This window comes from Lethenteron reissneri, chromosome 22, assembly GCF_015708825.2.
Source record: "Lethenteron reissneri isolate LAM-NWPU_2019-01 chromosome 22, ASM1570882v1, whole genome shotgun sequence".
In the NCBI taxonomy this organism is placed as follows: Eukaryota; Metazoa; Chordata; class Hyperoartia; order Petromyzontiformes; family Petromyzontidae; genus Lethenteron; species Lethenteron reissneri.
Window position 1 is genome coordinate 13,131,475 of NC_083800.1, and position 22,032 is coordinate 13,153,506.

General features: G+C 44.3%; 1 protein-coding gene across 1 annotated transcript; it reads left to right on the forward strand.

The window, feature by feature from the left end:
• Positions 1 to 33: 33 nt before the first annotated feature.
• On the forward strand, positions 34 to 19,860 carry KIFBP (kinesin family binding protein). Its single transcript, XM_061556618.1, has 7 exons — positions 34 to 540; positions 1,700 to 1,798; positions 1,953 to 2,032; positions 3,447 to 3,630; positions 5,277 to 5,358; positions 6,662 to 6,774; positions 10,799 to 19,860. Exons 1-7 carry the CDS (start codon positions 34 to 36, stop codon positions 11,723 to 11,725), a joined length of 1,992 nt encoding a protein of 663 aa, XP_061412602.1. The 3' UTR covers positions 11,726 to 19,860.
• Positions 19,861 to 22,032: the final 2,172 nt, after the last annotated feature.

The window sequence follows — 22,032 nt, forward strand, 5'->3', positions numbered from 1 at the left end:
GCGCTGCTGTGGACGCGGTTGCGCTGGGGCGTGATGACGTCATCGCGCCACCGCGTCTCTGCAATGGAGCACCGCGATGGAGGAGGCGACGGCGGCTACGGCGGCGTTGGCGGCGAGGAGTTCGCGCAGTGGCGCGTCAAGTACGCGGAGGCGCGCCGCCTCTCCGAGGTCGAGGCGAAGCGCGACCCGCCCGGGGAGCCCTTCAAGTCCAAGTACGCGGCGCGGGAGCTGCTCTACGAGCTCAAGCGGGCGCTGAGCGGGCGCGGCGAGGGGGGAGGAGGAGGAGGCGGCGACGAGGAGGAGGAGGAGCAGCGGCAGCAGCAGCGGGAGGAGGGCGAGGGGTGGGAGGCCACCGGGGCTGCCGCTCCGGGAGGTCGCGGGGAGCGCCTGCTGAGCGCCGCGCTGGAGCTGCAGATCGGGGTGAACCTCATGGAGACGGAGGAGCTGGCGGGCGCCGAGGAGCACCTGGAGGCGTGCCTGAGCGGCCTGCGCGCAGAGGGGCTGGCGCCCGACGCCGTCTCCGTGCTCATGCACGCGCAGGTGGTGTGGTGGGGGGGTGTGGTGGGGGGGGGTGGTGGGGGGGGGGGTGGTGGGGGGGGGTGGTGGGGGGGGGGGGTGGTGGGGGGGGGTGGTGGGGGGGGGGTGGTGGGGGGGGGTGGGGGGGGTGGTGGGGGGGGGTGGTGGGGGGGTGTGGTGGGGGGGTGTGGTGGGGGGGTGTGGTGGGGTTGTGGTGGGGGGGGTGTGGTGGGGGGGGTGTGGTGGGGGGGGTGTGGTGGGGGGGGTGGTCACTTGCCATGTCACGCACCTTCACGGCCCTCTCATCGATGGAGAGCCCACGCGCGATCATTCAGTCCCATCCGTGGAGAAATCCGATGAGCTGTGAAGCTCTTTTTCTCGGGTCAGAGCGTTCCAACAAACGGTACAAAAAACACGATAGGAGTGCTTTTTATAGGAGTGCCAAGTTTCGGAAAGGTAAGCAAATCATTTAAAATATACAAATAAAACTTAACATAAAAAAAATATGACCAGGTAAAGCCCTGTGATGTGTGAACTTATTTTTCAGAAGCTACCTGGCCACGTGATAGCTCAACAAAATGGCTTAATATCACGTGGAAATTCATAGCAGCAAAATAATCTTCATAATCTCAATGCACGTTTCTAAATGTGGAGGACCCGGAGAAAAAAATTCATACGACCACGGGGAGAGAGAGAGAGAGACATGTAAACTCCAAATATACAGCAGGTGTCAAGGTTGGAATCAAACCCCCGACCTCCAGCATACCAGGCGATGAAGAGAACATCACGCCATATGGGTCGGACATGCGACGACGTTCTACTGAATCTATTCGTTTTCCCCATCATGCATAACACAGGTGTTATAGGTTGTTGCATTATCAGCAGACCGTCCAGCAAAATTACATTTTTGGACAAACTCTATACTCCGATAGCTATGGTCCCACTGACCAGAGTGGTGAATTATGGTCAGAATCAGATGTTCAGTATGGGTTGGTCAGCAAGTTGGTCATTCAACACAAAATATAGATCAACCAAAGCCTTAACGAGCCCTTCAAAGTATATGGACCTAATTTTATAAAGCACAATTTGGACTGTGATATTACTTTACCTTCTACATTTCTGATTTTGAGGGAAAAAGACATTGCCACTCTTAAATTAACACGTTTTATTGTCCATTCCACAGAATCAGCTGGGCATTCTGTGGGCAAACCGGGACGACATGAGCAAGGCACGAGTCCTTCTTGAGAATTCCGAGGCCCTTTACAAGACCTTCATGAAAGAGGTGAGCACAGACTGCCTGCGTAAAAACAGGGTTTACTAAAAGTCAACAAATTGGTGGTGCTATTTTTCTCAGTTAAGGTGTTGATAAAACTTTTTTTTATTTTGGGTACTGCTTTGCCTTTTTATTCAAAGTGTTTTTTTTTACTTTATTGCAGGTTGGAACTCCTCCATTAGACATCCACGACTTGTTTACAAAAGAAGATGACAAATGCTCGGAGCAACAACGAAGATTAAGGTAAATTGTCCCAATGCCAGGTACTGTTGTATATGTCATAAACTTCCTACCATGGGACTCGATAGTTCAGGGGTCGGCAACCTGTGGCTTCGGAACCGCATGCGGTTCTTTAAGGACCGCTTCGTGACGTTACTTATTAAGGACCCACCATCTCGTATTCACACGCATTGTGGCTCTTGAAATGTTGAATTTTTTACAGAATCCGAAAATAATAGACTTTTCTTGTTATTTTGGTTGCCGACCCCTGGTATAATTCATACCGCTGGTTTAGGGTCAACCAAAAAAAATGAATGCCATCTTATTGATAATCCAAGCAGGGAAACTTTATATGTGCAGAGACCACACAAGGGATTTACCATTGCCTAGGAACCGTTATGGCTGGCAGCTGGTTCTCTGATGAACCCCTTTGAAGGTAAAATGCATCTATGTTTCCCCTGCTACGGACTGCCATTAATGTCTTTCTCCAAGGCGTGTGAGGTACAAGGTTGAGTAGCGTTTGTCAACATAAACACATTCAATTGTGATTTAAAAAAATTACATTTGTGGAAAATGTGTTAAAAAAATGGTATGCATATATGGGGTGCATATTTTGAACACTTACCCTGATTATGGCCTTCTGCCCCTGTCCTTAAATTTCATATGACCAACATGATGAGTAGAAAACCAGGTGAAAGTGGGGCTCTGGTCTAGGCATGCGTCATCTCTATAGTGCAACACTCACTACCATTGGCAGACAAGTTTCCAGTAGGTCAATTGAAATCACTATAGTATGGTGGTGTTTGGGTGGTCGTACATTCACTGAAGGCAGATGAGCTTCCATGAGACTAATTCTCATCCACAAACACTGGGAGGACAGTGGCTCCCTGCCACTAACTACCACACTATGATGTAAGCTGTTTTAGATATTCTCCTAGTTTGAGAATTGTGTTTCAGTACAGTCAGGTAACCATTGTTGTTGTGAGTAGTGGATTAATTGACCCATGTTCACCACTGTGCACGAGTAAGCAACATTAAGACTTGATGAGTGGAGACATGCTGGGCAGCGTGGAACGGGAGTGAAAGGTGGTGGACACTTTCCATGGCAGTGCAGGTGAAGGTTTCTCACGTGGGACATGATATCTCAGAACCAACGCTTCTCTACAACATGTAGCTTTAACCAACGTATGGCGTTTCTCCAGCATTTTTCTGCCACTCTTTTAACATCATGGTAAGTATTACGGCGCACATTGCTGCCTTATATGTAAGAGTATTGCAGAAACCAACTTAAGAAGTTTTTTTTAAAGTGTTGTATGTATGTAGAACTTCTTGTGCACCGTACTTAGCCAACCGTGCCGATCGGAGGTTACATGTTTGATGAACGATAGATGATGAAGTGGCCGTGACAAACCCAAACCTGTGTGTGTTTCTGGTCCAGGTTTGAGCTTGCGCACACCCACACCCTCTACTACCTGGCTCAGGCGTACAAGAGCGGCGAGGAGAACGAGAGGGCTGCACGCTACTGCCATTTGACACTGCAGCGTCAACTCCAGTGGCAGCACTACGACCCTGTTGAGTGGGCGACCAATGCCGCCACTCTCTCCCAGTACTACGTGGCCCACGTGCGTACATTTATGTTTTCAGTAATACTCCCGCATGTCCCTTGATCTAATCTACAATCTCCCTCTTTTTTTTCCTTCAAAACCTCTGATCCACATTTGTTTTGGATTCGGTCAAGTGGTACCTGCCTGCTTTGAAAAATCTATTGTTTATACAGTTTTGCCTTAAATGTAAGCTACATTTTTATCGGTGAATTAACCCAAAGAAAATAACTAGATTGAATTGTTATGTCTGTTACTTAATGCGGGGTGGAGCAAATGTAAATCACTTATATATATTTAAAAATAATACATTTACAAAGTAATACGGAATATTTTTCTATTGTAGGTTGACAATACTTGATGTTAATTTTGATGTTACCAGGTGGCTTATAGGTCCACACGCTCACCTGGCACTGATAACATCACTGAACTTGGGTTTTAATCCAGGCGGCCACGGTGATTAGAGATGGTTCTCAAGTACTGTATAGTGAGAGTTTGAGGGTCTTAGCCCAGTCATCAATGGCTGCACACAAAATTTAGATCTGCCCTTAATTTCACCACCTCTCCAGTAATATTTACCATACATCTCTCATTCTATTTTTAGTGATTACAATTCTTTGCATGTTAAAATCTCAATCTCGTATGCATGAAATCAACTGAACCACAAGAGGGAATATAATGACATACACCTCTTAATCTCTCCACATACTTTTTTTTTAATCCACCAGCATATTGGCTTTTCAGACCAATATTATTCAGCAGCATTTGTTTAAAGAAACTCTGAAATGGTTATTTGCTCTTGATTTGAAGCTTTCGTGACTGCGGGAATTCATACTCTTTGGTTCTTTCGGTAAAGTCAGGTAGATAGGAAAATAAACAATAGATCACCTAAGCCCTCTTCGAATTTCACCCCCACCCTCTCGCCTGTTACGGCCTCCCCTCCCCCCTTCTCGGATCGATACAATGCCTCGTCACAACGGCATGCTTGTCTCACCTGAAGACGATTGCTTGTTGTTGCGATCAAAACGTCGTAAACTATTATTTATTTTCTATCTACGTGACTTTACCGAAATAACCAAAGAGTATGGTTATTTGCTTTTATGGTTTCATCAACAAAATCTAGCTTCTTGACTTAATGCTTTCGTGACTGCAGGAATTAATATTCCTTGGGTCTTTCGGTAAAGTCACGTAGATAGGTTCAAATTATTAAAAATAAAATGAACAAAAAACTATGACGGTTCGATCACAACACAAGCGATCGTCATCAGGAGGAAAACAGGGGGAAAGCTGCTAAAAGCAGACTGTTTTAAAGGTTTAATATGGGTGTAGCCCAAGGGTCATAAACTAAGTGGGTGGGGCTAGTGATGTTAATGTGAGAAATTAGCATGCTAATGTAAGATCTACGTGACTTTACCGAAAGACCCAAAGAATATAAAAATGTAGCTTGTTTTAAAAATAGGTTGTGAAACAAAAAGAAAACACTTTTTTTAAATAAAATTTTCATTGAACCCATTTTAACAATCACAACAGGAGCATTGCGCCCTCAAGAAATGTAATGTTTAATATGGAGAGACGATCGGAAGTATCTTTTTTTATAAGGACAAACTCACGCTGGTCAGCGTTGCAGGAATTGAATGCACACGTGGTTTTCTTGGTGGTTGTTACAGCAACGGTACCGCGTGGGCCGGCACTGTTTGGCAGCCGCAGAGGTGGTGTTGGGTCAGGCCAAGACTCCTGTGGACACCGAGGGTAAGTGTGCCAAATGTTCTCCACTCTGTATTCCATTCAGGTTCTTCATTCATTTTTATCCAAAATAACAAACATAATAGTGTTTTTTTGGGTTAGATCGCGTAAATATATAAATCTGTTGTTAAAACCCGCCACCACCCGACACAGCCAACTAGTAAGGGTAGTCACGTAAACAGAACATGCCAATTCGTCACTAGTACAGCACACTGGTGTGTTGGAGAGTCAAGCCACAACATTTACAATCTGAGTACAACATTTCGCCAGTAATTACAACTAGCTTCATCGGGCGACAGCCAGATTTGTGGAGAAGTCTGACTGTTTTGTTCCTTATATAGAGGCGTGGATATGGTGACCACACTTCTATTGGAGTACAGTAAACCCTCTCTATTCGTGAGGGTTACGTTTTTGAAAACACTCGCGAATACAGAATTTGCGAATGCAGAAACCTTGTTCCAATGGGAAAATGGTGTTATGTTCCTATTAAGAGTGAACATGGGTGGGGGGGGGGGGGGGGAATGGTAAATGTTTAATAACAATCACTACAATTCATAAATAATACATTATAAAGAACAATGTGTTTTTATTACCTTTGATGATGATGATTTGACGACGATCAAGGTGGTGTTGATGGTGAGGAATTGAGAAGGATGACTTCTTGAGAGATGCAGGTGTTTTATAACGCACAGTTGTTATCATTTTAGTACAACTGGGGAGTGCTCGCCACAATAATTTCCCTGATCTAATTCGCGTCCTTTTTAATGGACCTTATAGTCGACCTGTTTATACCAAAATGTACGAGTTGACTGAAGTACATGTAGAACAAAAAATGCACAATCGCGAGTTCGGAGCGCGATTACTGTGAGACTAAGGACTAAGCGGGCAGCCGAGGGGTCGTGCCTAATCTTCGCAGACAGTTTCAAATGTAACAACATTCTGCGCACACCTCCCCGGTGTCGGTGGTCTGGCACGTCGTACACTCGCGAATACTGGAGTCCGACGAGTTGCGAATAGGGAATTAGTATACATTTAGTAACTCGTGAATATGCGAACCGCACAAATTCATAACTCGCGCATTGCGAGGGTTCACTGTATAATTATAGTGGCCATCCTGTGGAAAGGTTTGTCCATACCATTGGAGTGTGGCCTTTCCAATGTTGGCTCTGCCACCAATGGAACTGTGCTACACCTATGCATATTACTGAAATGGCAACTTTGTTGCCTAAATGGGATTTTAGTTTTGAATGAAGGATGTGCACTGTATGCATTATTTTTGTAAATACACTGCTATGTGACATTATTGCAGAGGCGGAAGATATGGACTGCGCGCAGAGGATTGCCCAACGACAGGCGGAAGTGGCGCGCTGCTGGATCAAGTACTGCCTGAACCTGCTGGAGGACTCGCGCAAGCAGCTAGAGGTGGGCCCTTAACTAAGACACAAGCACACAATTAACTTGGCGACATCGCTCAAATACATGATGACTTTATCATCATTGATCTCTGTAACAGAGTCTACAATGATCCGGTTCGCTTGGGGAGAGTGGCATTGGCGTCACTAGGAATCGTACTTTGGTAGTGCTCGTCGGCCCTGTTTGTGTGAGTGATGGAACATGCTGTGTGCGTGCCACGGGAGGGACGAGCAGTGTGAGCACATTGAATTTGGTCTCCAGGCTCCGAATATGTTATTCGGACGTCGGTGTACAAGTAATATCATAGCAATTATGTGGTTTGGGTAAGAGTAAAGGTTTGGATAAAGATTGGTGTCAGGATTAGAGACAGGGTCAAGTCTGTCGTTAGGATTAAGGTTCACTTTGGGAGTAACTCCTAGCGTAATTACAAGTTTTAGCAAAGAAGAATTATGTAAACTGCCGGGATGGTTAAGTTGCCACAGGGTGCTGCGGTGGTGAGATGTTAACTACCTCACCTGGTATACAGGAGGCCATGGGCTCGATCCCCACCCTGTGACGCATGCTGTATATTTGGAGTTTGCATGTTCTCCCCATGGTCGCATGGATTTTTCTCCAGGTCCTCTAGTTTTTCCCTCCACATTTAGAAACGTGTTTAAGAATTTGGCTGCTATACATTTGCACACGATAAACCACTTTGTTGAGCTAACATTTGTGGCCAGATCGCTTCTGAAAAAGAGCTATATAGCTGTGGGTCTTACCTGCTAAAATTTAAAGTTTCTTTTTTTTTAGTTTGTTTTTTCTTTTTTAATAAATATTGTAATAGAAAACTGTACCCCAGCGTCAGAATCATATGGAATGCCAAATACTGTTCTACACTGACATCAGGTGCTTGCCAACGGCACTTTCCACAGATACTGTAATATGAATTAACAAGGGAGATAATTGGTTTTGTACAAGTGCTGCTTAGTGCATCATTTAGGAGAATGAGGTTCACGAATGCATCAGTAGGTGGCATTAGGGTGGTGTGAAATTAATGTTCGGTTGTGCTAAAGTGAACCAGCATCTTTGTTACTCAATATCCCCATCGAGGTCACAATGGTAATATGAAGGCTGCTTGGGTTAGCTTTTCAGATATGGAGAAGTCCCTACTATCTGCAAAAGTAATCCTGACAACACTTCGGTTTCGCATACTTGCGATTTCCCCATGGCCTTGGTTTAGACTTTAAAGTCTGAAGATCAATGTGGAGCCCACGTGGCCTTCTATCATCACTCAAACCAAAACTGCCACTCCACTCAACACCCACTTGTCATCATGAAGATTACCTCACGCACCACCTCCACAATCCACCAGATGGCACCCCACACCAACAACTCAGCACGCAATGCCAGTTGCCACGACAATTCCACACGATCGAGCACCACGCTTTGCAATATCCAGTTCCCCAATGCTTCATCCCCCCCATTCCAGAGAAGAAAAGGGGTTCCACAATGCAAGTCGGGTAACGCTGCATCTTCTTTGTCACCGGCTGGTGTTCGGGGGCAGCCCTCTGCTGCTTCTACTTAGCCCTGTTCCTGCTCTGCCTTAGACTTGATCTTGGCCCTCGCCTTCATTTTGGGAATCCCTATTACTTCAAGGACGCTGGTGTATAGCACATTAACCTTTTCCCCCGTTCGGAGACGACTGCAAGTTGCAGGGTGGGTGTCCTGTTCACTGCCGAATCTCAAAACACGCAAGTGGTCCAGCGTAAATTTTATTTAGCGAGGCGTAGCACCACTGTTTTTAAAGACATTGTACTCGCCGAAGAGAACCGCAGCAATACGACCACACTCTATGATACCTGGCGTCAAACTGTGCCACACGCCCTACCGCATGGCCTTATTTTATTTTAGTTTTGCTTCTGAATCGGAAGAAAAACTGGTGACATTTCTACGTACTTGTACATCATGGGAATGGGAAAGGGTTAAACTATACCATCAAACTACTGTGTAGTGCAGGATCGTAATCGCAGCATAAAGCTGTGATTACAGTTTCGAGTGGATGTTGAGTTTGATTCAGCTCTCTTGCAATCCCCACTTCTGCTGTGCATACTGTTGGTTGTGGAACTCACCTCCACTGTAGCTTGGTGTCTCCAAGTTCAAGTTCATTTATTAGGTATAGCCCTGTGAGCCATTCGACTATTGAATCGGGTGCAACCGTAACAAACATTAAACAAAAACATGAAAAAGAAAACATCTTAAAATTCCAGAAAAAAGCACCGTACACCAACGCTGTGTGTTATCTGTGCTGTGAGGTCTCCTTTTAGACACAGCCCCTGGTCATCCCTATCCAATGAGTCAGCATCTCCACCTAATACCATTACACCTGGCTGAGTACCGAATTATTCTAAATTATAACTCTGCACACAGTTCTAAACAATATGCTGCTTGGTCTAAAATGCATGCCAAATCAATCAGTGGGGTGCAAGCAATGAATCGCCTGCTGGGGAGATGTCATTCCCCCTCCATGTGTGCAAGTCCCACCAATCTTAAGGTGGCAATTCTGCCACTCCACGAGTGATACTGCACTTCTCCACATGTGCACGTTAAGCCTATCGCAGCTCAGTCACTCCCAATTGATTGTCGCGCATGCACCGTGACTGAATGCTCGATTTTGGCAGTCATCTCAGTATCTGCATGGTCGACAATCTGCCCACCTGCGTAGGTTACTGCACCACTTCACAGAGAAAATGCTCGAACTTGCACCACTCAAACAGCTCACAGTTCTCATCAGCCACTCCAGTGTCGACTTATTACAATAACAATTACATTCAATAACATTTTATATAAATCTACCTTTAGCTGTAATGCTCCATTTGACTTAATGAGGTAGGTACAGCGATTTGGGGGATACTTTATTCCCAGGCCTGCATGCCAGCAACTCTCATCTCTGTAAACCACCAAGGCAAGCAAGCTAAAAGCTAAGCAAGAGTAATTCATTGCTCAGTGTTTCACATTTTTAAAGATTAATTCTATCGTTTTATTAAGCTATGCCATTCTTGATTAGCAAGTATATGTCATATAGTTTCACATTATTATCCATAATAAAGGTGTTTTGGGTTATATGGCATAAATATAAATGTGTCGTTAAACCACCACCACCCGACAGAGCCAATTTAGTATGGTTTATCACGTAAACAAAACGTGCCAATATGTGACAAACCTTACTCATTGATTGTGGTGGGTTTACGTCACATTTATATTTACGTGATCGAACCCAAAAACACCTTTATTATGTACATGCCGTATATTTAGGTTAGTGTGTGATTTAATTAAATAATTTAAATTATTCTTAATGTATGTGATTTAGCAAGAATAATGTTTGTGATTTTGCAATATCATCAGTAGGTAGCAATAAAAATGAATATTCCTTTAAAATCTGGAAATTGTTCATGATCTGGTTACAGACATCACCGATAGCCATGAAATATCCACTACAGGATGAAGCCCTCCTCAAGCCATCGCCAATCTTTCACAGTCTCGCGATGTAACCATCTTGCTATGACACATGAGCTGATTCCATTGCTCCATCTCCACAATGCCTGCCCTCTCGGGCACGTTTCCTCCTTTGGCTGTCTTCATCCCTTCTAGCGACGTGTCCTACCCAAGCTCACTTTTCTTAACAGGCAGATTCTCAAATCCACGTGTTCTTCTTCCCGTGCCATAGTTATTCCAAGCGTGCGCCTGCCTCTTCATGCTTCTTTGAAAACTTTTTAGGTCTACATGTCGGGAGATGTAAATTGTTTCGGGAAAGAGTGAATTCATTTCTTTAGTATGAGGAATGCAAACCCTTTCACGTTTGCTGAAATGCAAAATTTGGGTCAGCTTGATTTGAAGTAACATGGTTAAAAGCATTGAGTCGAATTTTTTTTAATGTAATCATAGTGCAGGAAAATATGTACTTGAACGTTATGGCAGATAGTATGTGATGTAGTTCTTGAACTCATTGTTTTTTAAAGTAAACATTAAATGTGACCTTTTCTACATGTATCTGCAGGATGACATCAGCGAGCTGGACACTGAGCGGCAGTCAGAATTGCACGCAGAGCGTCAGCGCCAGCACGAGCAGGGTAATGGTGACATGGACGGGGACTGGAATGGAAACAATGAAGGTAGCGACGGTGCAGATATAAAGTTCAGCAGCCTGGTGAGTGCTGCCGATATGTTGGAGGCCTTGGCGGGAGCAGAAGAGCGTGTTCCATGCCGCAAAGCACTCAGTTTCCAGGAGGCGCGAGAAATATTCCTGTTTGGGCAGGCACGTGTGACACAAGCCAAGGAATTCTTCGTGCTGGACGGCCATGCCAGTGACTACGTGCAGATAGTGCGCGATCAGAGTGCACTGTTCAAAGCACTCGCCTTCTTCGAGGAAGATCTGGAGCGGCGCTGCCGCATGCAGAAGCGACGTGTGGACATGCTGGAGGGCCTCTACACGCAGCTCAACCCCCAGTTCTACCTGACGGCATGTCGCCAGCTGTGCTTTGAGGTGGCTGACACGTACTACGACATGATGGATCTCAAGGTGGCGTTGGCGAACCACGCGGAGCAGTTGCAGCCACACACCGTCAAGAAGATCAATCTGCTGGCACGCGCGGCCCTTACGCACTACCAGAAGTTCCTGGACTCGCTCTGTAACTCGCGGGGCGAAACGCCAGCAACGCTGGACATCGACGTGGTCCGCCCGGCGCTTGTGGCAAAGTTCCGCATGGGTCGGCTGCACAGCAAATTGATGGTGTCCGACACGGCGAGCAGGCTTGCCAACGCGCGCCTGTCGCTCGAGTGTTACCGTTATGTGGTGGATTACTGCGACCAGAATCCAGACGTCGAGGAAGTGGCACAGCCCGAGCTGGAGCTCAGCAGGGAAATGGTCACTCTGCTGCCTGCCAAGATACAGCACATGGCTGCTGGCAGCCAGGTCTTCAACTAGAGCCGTCACATGTGTGTGTTTCCTGTACATGACTGCAAGAGCACTATTTCCAATTATCTAATCATGGGGAACTACATCTAAGTGTTTGACGAGTCTGTAATTGGAGTGATACAATTTTTTTTTATTTTCAAGTGAGGGTTTAGTTTTTTTGCATGCCAATTTGTTAATTTAAACGGGTCAAAATCAGCCTCTATGTTCTCATTCTTTTGACCGCTATTATTTCCAATAAGTGCTCCAATACAATGTAATTTTGTTTTTTATCATTTGCAGAATGCACGGTCCTCAGACCACCTTAAGCTTGGTTGGTGGATAGTTTTCAACCATGTGCTTCGTTGTCTGTATTGTGCCGCTGTTACAGTTCTGGTTGTTGCGTAAGCCCATCCAGTGCAGGCTTGCTACAAACAGGCCTTGGCCAGTTTGGAACCTGGTTTGAGCAGAGTCAAGGCACGGCGCCGAAGTTCAAACCCAGCTGGGCAGATTGTGGGGTCGTCCACGAGGATTCGGTTCCTGTTGACGTTGCAAGCCACTCGTGCCACGAAGACCTTGATGGTACATCCTGGCGTGGTACGTTGGTCCACGGTGGGTGCCGTGATGACAGTGCAGCAGTAGGTGGGCTAAAGAAAGCAACGTGCAGCACAGACTTTGGTTGTCGCAAATCCTCTCCCGGTAGCGTGCCATTCGCAGCCTTCCGACGGATATATGGAACTGGTGGCTAAGGGGGATGGGAGTTGGTTGATGAGCTCCTGAGATGACGCGCATTGCCTAATGTGCGGATCGTGTCTCACCCTCTTGTCTTTTGAGGCAAATGTTCAGTTCGTGGCAGCACTAGCGTTGTGACGATGTAACACGCTCGACGCCATCTTGGTAACACTTGGCAGAAGACGCTGCATCTTCCAGCAGCCTGGCAGCCTGTTGGTGTCATCGTTTAGTGGGTGTGTGGGAGGTTGTTGGTGTAGTGGTTAAACAAGGTAGCTACAAGCATGTGGCTAAGGATTTACCTCCTCAGAGCATTTGTTTTTCCCCATGTATACTCTGAACCACCTGTTATGCAGAAGTAGTTTGATGATATAAACCACACATCTCAGCAGGATTCTGAACATCTTAAGGAGGCCACTGTTCCCGACTGTCATAGGCGGTTGTCAGGTTCAGTAAAGCTGCCAATGTCTTCAAGTAAAAAAAAAAGTTCTCGATTCATGTTGTAGGCATCAGCACTTGTTCATATGTGCTGTAGCCTCGTCAGAAGCCAGCTTTGTTTGACACTCAGGATATCTTCCACTTCTGGTGATCTATGTTGGAGGATTGGACATTGCAAGACTTTGAAGCACACGGAGGGCAGTGATGTCGGCCACTTGCCCGCAGCAAGGGTTAAGTCTTTGTTCAGTTTGGGAAAGGGCGACGACTTTTAACTTGTGGTAGATCTTGGTTTGACGTGAACGTTGCGCAACTTTGTACCGGTGGCTGCCGAGCCGCTTCCAGGTCGACGAATTAAGACTCCCCATTTCCGACTAAATCTGGTGAAGCCAAGCTCCTCTGTTGCCGCCTCCTATCTGGGACATCTGGTGATTCAGTGAGATGGTCTGATACCACTGGGTCGCCGGATGACCCGTACCACTCGAGTAATGCTTGGAATGAGGGACGCTACAGGGGCGGGATGTTAACTCCCTCGCCTGGTATGAAGGAGGTCATGGGTTCGATCCCGACCCTGACGCCTGTTATATATTTGGAGTTTGCGTGTGCCTCCCTGTGGTCACATGGATTTTCCTCTGGGTCCTCCGGTTTTTCCCCCCACATTTAGAATCAACGTGTGTTTTAGTATTTGGCTGTGATACATTTCCACGTGATAAGCCACTTCGTTGAGCAATAATTTGTGACCAGGTCGCTTTACATCTCAGTGGGCCTTACCTGGTAAAATAAAAAAAAGTTTTACTTTAAGTTGAAGGCATCGACGTGTTTAATGGATGGATTCCTCGGTTGGAATGAGTTTCCTGTAGACAAATATGTTAGCGGTATGTTGACAAGTGATAAATGCTGATGAAGCTGCTGACAGAACCTCGACATTAAGTTTTATAACTGGGAGTGCAGCCCCAACGGCATGGACACCGGATGGTGGTTGCATCATTGGCTTCCCCTGGCGAGACCTGGGTACTGATGGGAGGTGTGATGTGAACTGGTGAGCGTCTCGCCAGCAACTAATTCACATTTGGAATGTTATAATGTAAAATTCCAGTTCGAGGTGAACTTGGGTTTTTTTTCCTTGTAGAAAGTTTGATTACGTTTTTGGAAAATATTAAATAAGTTTATGGATAATCAACAGTAATTATTCAATGATTATAATCATTATAATCATTGGACAATAACACTATGTAACACACTTTTTGTTCCTGGGTAGTAAGTGTTATTTCGTAATTGCTTATGCCTCAAAAGTACAGAAAATGGCTATTATTTCCCACAAACTTTGCTTTTGTGACCAGGACAGTGATATTTTGAAATTACCTATTTTCAATGAGAAAATGGGTGAATTTGTGTCTTTTCGTTCACATAAAGTCAGAAAAAACAACATATGAATCAAAATGAACATGTATTTATACTAAAGTAATACAACATTTACTACAAAAGGTTTAGACACCAAGGCGCACTACCACAGGCGGGACTAGCCACAGCAGACCGAGTTCTCTGTGGGGAGGAACAACGTCAAGTGAGAGCCACTGGTGGACCCCCACTGCACATCAAATTGGGCCTTATGAAACAATTTGTCACAGCCGTAGATAAGGAGTTGGCAGCCTTCAAGTACCTTCAAGACTTCTTCCCTAAGCTGTCTGAGGCAAAGGTCAAAGCCGGTGTCTTCGTCGGACCACAGATTCTGGAGTGAAATGAATTCCCCAAGAAGCTCACTAGTAAGGACAAAGCGGCTTGGAACAGCTTTGTCGCAGTGGTTCGTGGCTTCCTGTGTAATCACAAGGTTGAAAACTACGTGGAGCTGGTTCAGTTTCAGTTCTGTACTTCAACAAACAAACATGGCTTAACCATACGTTTTTGAAATCACCAAAATAAAGCTATAGAAACAATGTAATAGTAATCATAGGAACTGTGATGCAAATTGAACAATAAACGATATACATAACATGTACGACCCATCTTTGCAGCCATAGCTGGCAGCATGAGTCACTCCATAACAGCAGTAGTATTAAACATTTTCAATGCACCTTTAAAGATCAACACACTATAATCAAAACTCAAGATCATACTTTGCAGCAGATATCCGGAGAGATGCATTTGATTTCAGGCCACTCAGCATAGCAGTGGCAACTGGGGGTGTACAGCTTCTCAAGAACAGTTTTGAGTGCAGATCTCACGGGTAATGATCCAAGTTTCAGTTTATTGGCGATAGCATTCCAGACTCTGGGGGCATCAACAGCAAAGGACCTTCCTCCAGTATTTGTACGGCAATAAGGAATGTGAAGCTGGTAAATCAGCGAGAACCTTAGGTCACATTTGTTCTTAAAACACCATCGTGAATAAATAAGATCTTATGCACAAGCCATCAATCATTAAGAGATGTTACGTTTGACCCAATGTAGAGATCGCAGTGGTGGGTCCTATATGAGCAGTTAAATGCAAATCTTAAGGCCGAGTGATACATTTACAGAGGTGTGGACTCGAGTCATGTGACTTGGACTCGAGTCAGACTCGAGTCATGAATTTGATGACTTCAGACTCGACTTGGACTTGCATAACAATGACTTTGTCCCACCTCTGAGGTGTGGACTCGAGTCATGTGACTTGGACTCGAGTCAGACTCTAGTCATGAATTTGATGACTTCAGACTCGACTTGGACTTGCATAACAATGACTTTGTCCCACCTCTGTACATTTATATCGGCTGGGTAATTGCTGGGGAGTTGCAGGGTGCTGGGTATTTGCTGGGTAGTTGAGTCGGTGAGTCACGAAGCCTGCCTCTTGCCTGAATCGCCCGTCTTCTATGCATCTACGCTGCTATACACTACAATACACTACTATAAACTACTACTACTACACTACTATATCAACTACTGTATAAACTACCAAGTACTCTATAAACGACTACATTTAATCTAACCTGATCCTGCAGTACATACACTAGAGAGTGGGGAAGGCGACCAACCGCCATATTTAGCAGTGTGATGAGACTGGTGAAGAACTATTGGACGATGGGCTGTAGGATGCCCCTCAGTCCATATCCTTGATGCTCATCTTGATAAATTCAAGGAGAACATGGGAGCGTACTCGGAGGAGCAAGGCGAGCGCTTCCACCAGGATATACTGGACTTTGAACACCACTACCAAGGACAGTATAACGAGAACATGATGGGGGCTGATTCGTCAACGTGATTTATAGTATATTCGTAAATCTCGAAATACGCATAAATCTTTTGTAGTCATTTTTGTATTACTTTAGTATAAATACATGTAAATTTTTATTCACATGTTTTTTTTTTTACTATGTGAACAAAAAGACACATTCGCCCGTTTTCTCATTGAAAATGGGTAAATGTCAAAATATCACTGTCCTGGTCACAAAAGCAAAGTTTGTGGGGAATTATAGCCATTTTCTGTACTTTTGAAGCATAAGCAATGAGGAAATAACACTTATTACCCAGGAACAAAAAAAATTGTTACAGTGTAATTATTGGTTCCTGCCATAGGGATTGCCAATGGAGATAATCACCACTCAATGCTGTTAAAAACCCTTTTACATTCTGAGACGACAGCAAGTTGCAGGATGTGGGTGTCCCGTTCACTGCTGACTCTCTGAGCGCCCAAGCGCCTCAGCGTTAATTTTATTCAGAGAGTTGCAGCACCGTTTTTTTTAATACACTACTCACCGCAAGGAACTGTAGCGTCACAACCGCACTCTATTGGAGCTGGTGCCAAACTGGGCCACGCCCTCCCGCGTGGCCTTGCATGGCTTTGTGGGAGCCTCGGTACCGATAAAGTTATTCTTTAACTTTCTCGAAAGCTTCACATCTTGAATGAAAGTTATTCTGTTTCGTTTTTCTTCCGGTTTTGTTTTCATGATGTACACGTACGTCATCGGAATGGGAAATGGTTAAATACAGGGACATTGAATGTGATCTGTCAATTTAATTAATCAATCAGCAATTCAGGATGCGACTTGATAGTAATAGTCACTTTTAGATACATCTTTGGTTGGTCAGGTTTGGTTCATCCAATAAATAAATCTCGTGCTCATTAATCGTATTTTGTCATAGAAATGCCTGATTATGCATGAGACATTATATAGCAGTTGATATAATGTGGTGGTGGTTGGTGGCTGAAAGGATAGTAGTAACTTGTTCAAGTGTCTGTGAATGTCGTTGAAATACTAGAGGCCAAGCTGCTTTTGGTAGTTCTTATGTGTTTGTATTGTCATAAAGAAGGAACAAATGGAAAGGTGTGGTGGTATCAATTGCATTGGCGATGATCTCATAAATTGACCTTCAACGGACTGTTGGAGTTTGTCAAGGCTGAATGGGAGATTTGGTATACAGACAAGCTCATTCGCTCGCCTATAAAATGCGGAGCCTCAATTAAAAAAATAAACAATTGTGGCAATAGCTCAGTGGACCAGCAAATTCTCAATCTTGACGTTCTGCATATAGTTACTTGCTAAAATAACAATATTATATTTTAATACTGGCAAGAAAGGTCCCATATTAATTACTGGTTAAGTCTGTTCATCCATTCGTCTCTTCGAGGTCAATACAATTAATGCCTCTAGGTGAGCACCGTTTTGTGTAAAGTTCAAAGTTGGTTCATGGATCGAGTTGTCTACCATGTAAGTAATTGGAATGTACACCACTGGCTTAAGACCATCAAAGGAAATTGATACTGCTTGGTGTTCTTCAAGGCATGGGAGGCACTGATTGGACGACGCTATGCTCACCCAATCCTCTCAAACTTGGTAAGCTTAGCAGTGTTGATCCTGGAGAGTGCTCGTGTGGGTGACCACCATGCATGAACAGGCGATCTAGGGCAGTGCAGCAAGATCCACGTCCTCTACTGCGCACACCTTTACCAACCCACACCGACCAGTGCGGTGAAGTCTGGCCAAATAACCCTCACTGCCTGCACGGCATGGGGAGCCCTCATCCAGCAGCGGATTGACAAATGGGTTGTTCGTTAAGATGGAATTAGCATAAAGTAGAATCGATGCTATACTGAACTTTAATATTTAACAACGTAATCTGTAAAATGTCAAATATATTGTCTAGACTGAGCTGCTATGTATATACTGTAAATATTTTCTGTTAGGCTACCCTGTGAGTTCATATTTTCCCATAATGCTGTGAAATGTTAATATTTATATATTTTTCATCTTTGCACGTATTATTTAGAGGTTGCCGGGTGGCTTAAGAGTGCCGAGCCAGCACTACCGAGGGCCAGGCTTTATCAGAATCAGATATCCAGGGCAGTGTATGATCTCACCCTTGGTTACCACTGACTGCACCCAATTTTTTTTATTTGGTCTTGCACTGAATTTATATCGGGTTGACTGTCACGCAATGAACATTTACTCCCTGTAGTAGACTGGGTGGAAAGGTGCCCCCTCCAAAGATATTTGAGAAGTAGTTCTGTGACGGCTCCTTCTGCAGGCCACTCTAACATGGGGTGAAGGATTCATCCAGGAGAGTTCTCAATTAATCCTTTGTCAATTGACATGAAGTTGAAAGTGTCATTGAGATACAAATAGAATTGTGTCATAAATGTTTTTTTCACATTGTGCTCGTGTTTTCAGATGGTAGGAATTCTATCGTTGATGTTTTTGTTGCAAATTGTACGTTCTTTCTTGTGCACTGGATTCTCGTTGATTTTTAAGTAGCACCACTTCATCATGAACAGACATTGTCCAAGCATCATAATTGTTTCTCATATATGATTAGTTTATTTTTAAAACACCGCTTAGCAGCCAGTATTAACCTATTATCTAAATGTGTAACGTCAAGGGGATTTATTATAAAAAATATTGCAAGTGCATTTAAAAGTAACACAAGTACTGTTGTTGCAATGTCCTATTTAATTGCATATTGGAAAACGTGTACGTGGGGTTTAGTGTTGTGGCTTTGTGTCTGTGCTCGGCTTGTACAATATTACACTTGTACCCCTGCTTCAAGGAAGATGCAAACCCAAAAAACAAATAGCTATTAATACAACATATACTTACCAAGACTGTGCTGGGCAGTCCAAAATAAGCTTGAAGTCATGTTAGTAAGGAAAACAGACTTTATTCAGAATTATAGTGACATTCCTTCAGTGAGAATGCTTAGTTTAAATAAAATAACATATTTTGGTGTTGCTTCTTCCTATAATCTTCACAGGAAATAATATTTGTGAATGCTTGAATGCAGCTTTTTTTGTTAAACGAATAAAGAAGTCGCATGGCACATTCATCGTATTGTCTGTGATTGTCACTGCAACTATCAAGAGTCAGGCGATGAATGTTATTGAATGATTTGTAGGTTTCGAGTGAGTTGATAGGGGTGATAATAATTACAAGTTATTTTTCTGTACCGTTTTCGGGTTCTCTATTACGCATTTAGTTGTAATAACCCTATTCTAAAATGTAAAAAGAGAAGATATGATTGGCCAACAATTAAAGGCAATCGGGGACATTGTGTTTGGACCAAACATAGCAGAGCACATTATCTGCATGGCATACCTGTCAAAACTAATAACAGTTCATACTTACAACTAAACTTCCGACTGTTTTGGCGTTCCATGACAAAACCTATAAGCAGCAAGACGAATACATTTTTAAAAATCCCATCTTGAGCAAAACATTTTATAAACACTATTTTAAAAAGATGTGGTCTAGCTTCCAGTAAGTTACGTCAGGTGGGTCCACCATTGTTACTCCATTGTGGTCTAAGTTCCAAGATTCGTCATTGCCTACAAAGGAATGCATACTTGTGATAAGCTATGAAAACCAGCTTGTTAAAAAAATACTGGGGTCGAAGTCAGGTTTCGTCAAGAAAAACGAAGGCATTGAGGAGTGTCTATACCAGCAGTTATTTCATGTTCTGTTTTATTCACAAGGACTTGAGGTGCAGTCGTTGCACAGTGAGAATTACATTTATCAGGGGTGACGGTCATGTGGTCTTTGAAATATCGCGTGCATTACTGTATGATTATTATTATTTATTAAAATATGTGCCTCAACAACAATTGGTGAAGCTGTACAAGTAGACCATTCTCTATATTTGCGAACTAAAAACACATGTTTAATACATTCTGTACTTCCCGCACATTTTATTGTAAGTGATACACAGGCCAATACTCTGAAATTCAATAGTTATTTAATATGTATCTAATATTATTACGACGTAAAATACAACATACAAAGGAAATCATTGTACAGAAGTATGTGTGCCGCGTGTAAGTTCTTGGAACATGGTTTTGTGGTACTCATTGCAGCATGGGTAGATGGCTATCGTTTGGGTACACCTTTAACCCTGCTGTTTGTAGTTTCCACCATGTACATGTCTGGGTGTATGGTTGTGCGTGTGGATGAGGAGTGATGTGTGCGATACGTGCGCCCATTTGGTGGCATGGTCTGGAGAAGCGTTCAAATTCAAGACTTGAGTCGAACGACAGTTGGTGTCCAATCTGGAGCCACGATGGGCGAACGAATCGTTTGGTTCCAGTTTTGAGTGCTCGGATTGAATGATCATTTTAATCGGCTGGAAACCGTTGAACAAAGGCAACCGAAGCGGTCTGACACACCACACATTTCGCCCCAATCAAATGACCCCATAAACCATCGTCACGCGAAGTCCGGTCATCCTCGCAGCAGCAGCAGCGGATTTTGGCTCGGCCATCAAACAAAGACGGTCACCGCATCGCCGTGCGCTTTCAGAGGCGCTTCCGCGGCCGTCTGGACCGCTCTTCCTTCCAATAGTAAGAAGCCACTGGGAGCTATGGACTTTTAGATCTATATTTAAAACTCATTTCTTTAGAACTGCCTTTTGTGTTGAATTTTGTTGTCCTTCCCCCACACCTCTGGCTAGCACGGTTGGCTACGCACCGTGAGAAAGAAGTTGAACGTACCGCGAATACTTTAGTTGTGGAACGTAGCTTCTTGGTTCTTTCGGTAAAGTCACGTAGAAGGGAAGTAATAAAATAATAAAAATAAAACATAATAAAACAATTCTCACGACGTTTCGGCCACAACGCAAGCAGCCGTCCTCAGGTGAAAACCAGGTCCGTCGAGGCGACAGAGTCTGAATGAAACAGCACACGAGCTTGGAGCATATATATAAGCTGGGCGCATTGACAAAGGAATTTGCATATCAAAAGGAATTTAGCATATTTATGGGAAATGCAGGAATGTGATTAGTACTGCATATGCATGTGCATTATGCAGGATTAACAGCATCAAAGGGAGCTGCAGTTACTGCTGCTGCTGCAGTTGCTGCTGCTGCAGTTTCTGCTGCTGCTGCAGTTGCTGCTGCTGCTGCTGTTGCTGCTGCTGCTGCACTTGCTGCTGCTGCTGCAGTTGCTGCCTTATCCATTTTAATATAACACTATGTATTATTCTACCCACCCTAATGTGTATCACACTGCTATATGTTTACTATACAATTACGACACCATACATTGTGGAACGTAGCTTGGGCGACTCAGGTCAGAGGTCACAGAGCACTGAGCTGGCAATCCTGGGCTCAAGTCCAGGCCAGCCAGCCAGCCGCCTGTGCTTCCATCGGGTTCTCGAGTGCGGTGGTGAGTTCCATGGTCTCGGACCAAGTCAACAATTTCTTTGGACAAAAAGACAATGGACACTGTAAACGCACTTTGCCACTGCTCTGCGAGAGTTCCAGGTATGAAAGATTTGTCTCGCCGAGAGCAAAGCGCAATGTGGATATAATCAGGTTGTGGCTGGGGTGGCGGGAAAGATTGTAAAATGACAAAAAACAACCTTGCAGCGCGAATAGCGTCCATGTCATTGGGAATTAACGTAAACTGCATTGGCACTTATCTCCCTCGCCACTGCCCCTGCCAGCTACCGTCAACTCGTCTGGACGTCTGTGAAAAATTGCTTCATGGCTCGTCGTATTCCTCCAGGATAAATACATACAGTATTCTGATTATTTCTGGATTAGGGATACACCGCAATATTGTTGCATCTCCAAACTTTATTTTTTTTATTAATATACACGAAATGTGCTGATTCTGCACACAGAACACACGCAAAAAATGTGTACACATAACACGCGTACAGAAACAATGCAATGTTGGCTACGTAAAATGTTCAACATACATATGTCATACAC

Bases quoted from the DNA above. Each gene is read 5' to 3' on its own strand.
- KIFBP (XM_061556618.1), top strand. From the start codon at position 34: ATGACGTCATCGCGCCACCGCGTCTCTGCAATGGAGCACCGCGATGGA. The intron at 541-1,699 runs GTGGTGTGGTGG...TCCATTCCACAG, and splicing joins CCGTGCTCATGCACGCGCAG to AATCAGCTGGGCATTCTGTG. The intron at 2,033-3,446 runs GTAAATTGTCCC...TTTCTGGTCCAG, and splicing joins GAGCAACAACGAAGATTAAG to GTTTGAGCTTGCGCACACCC.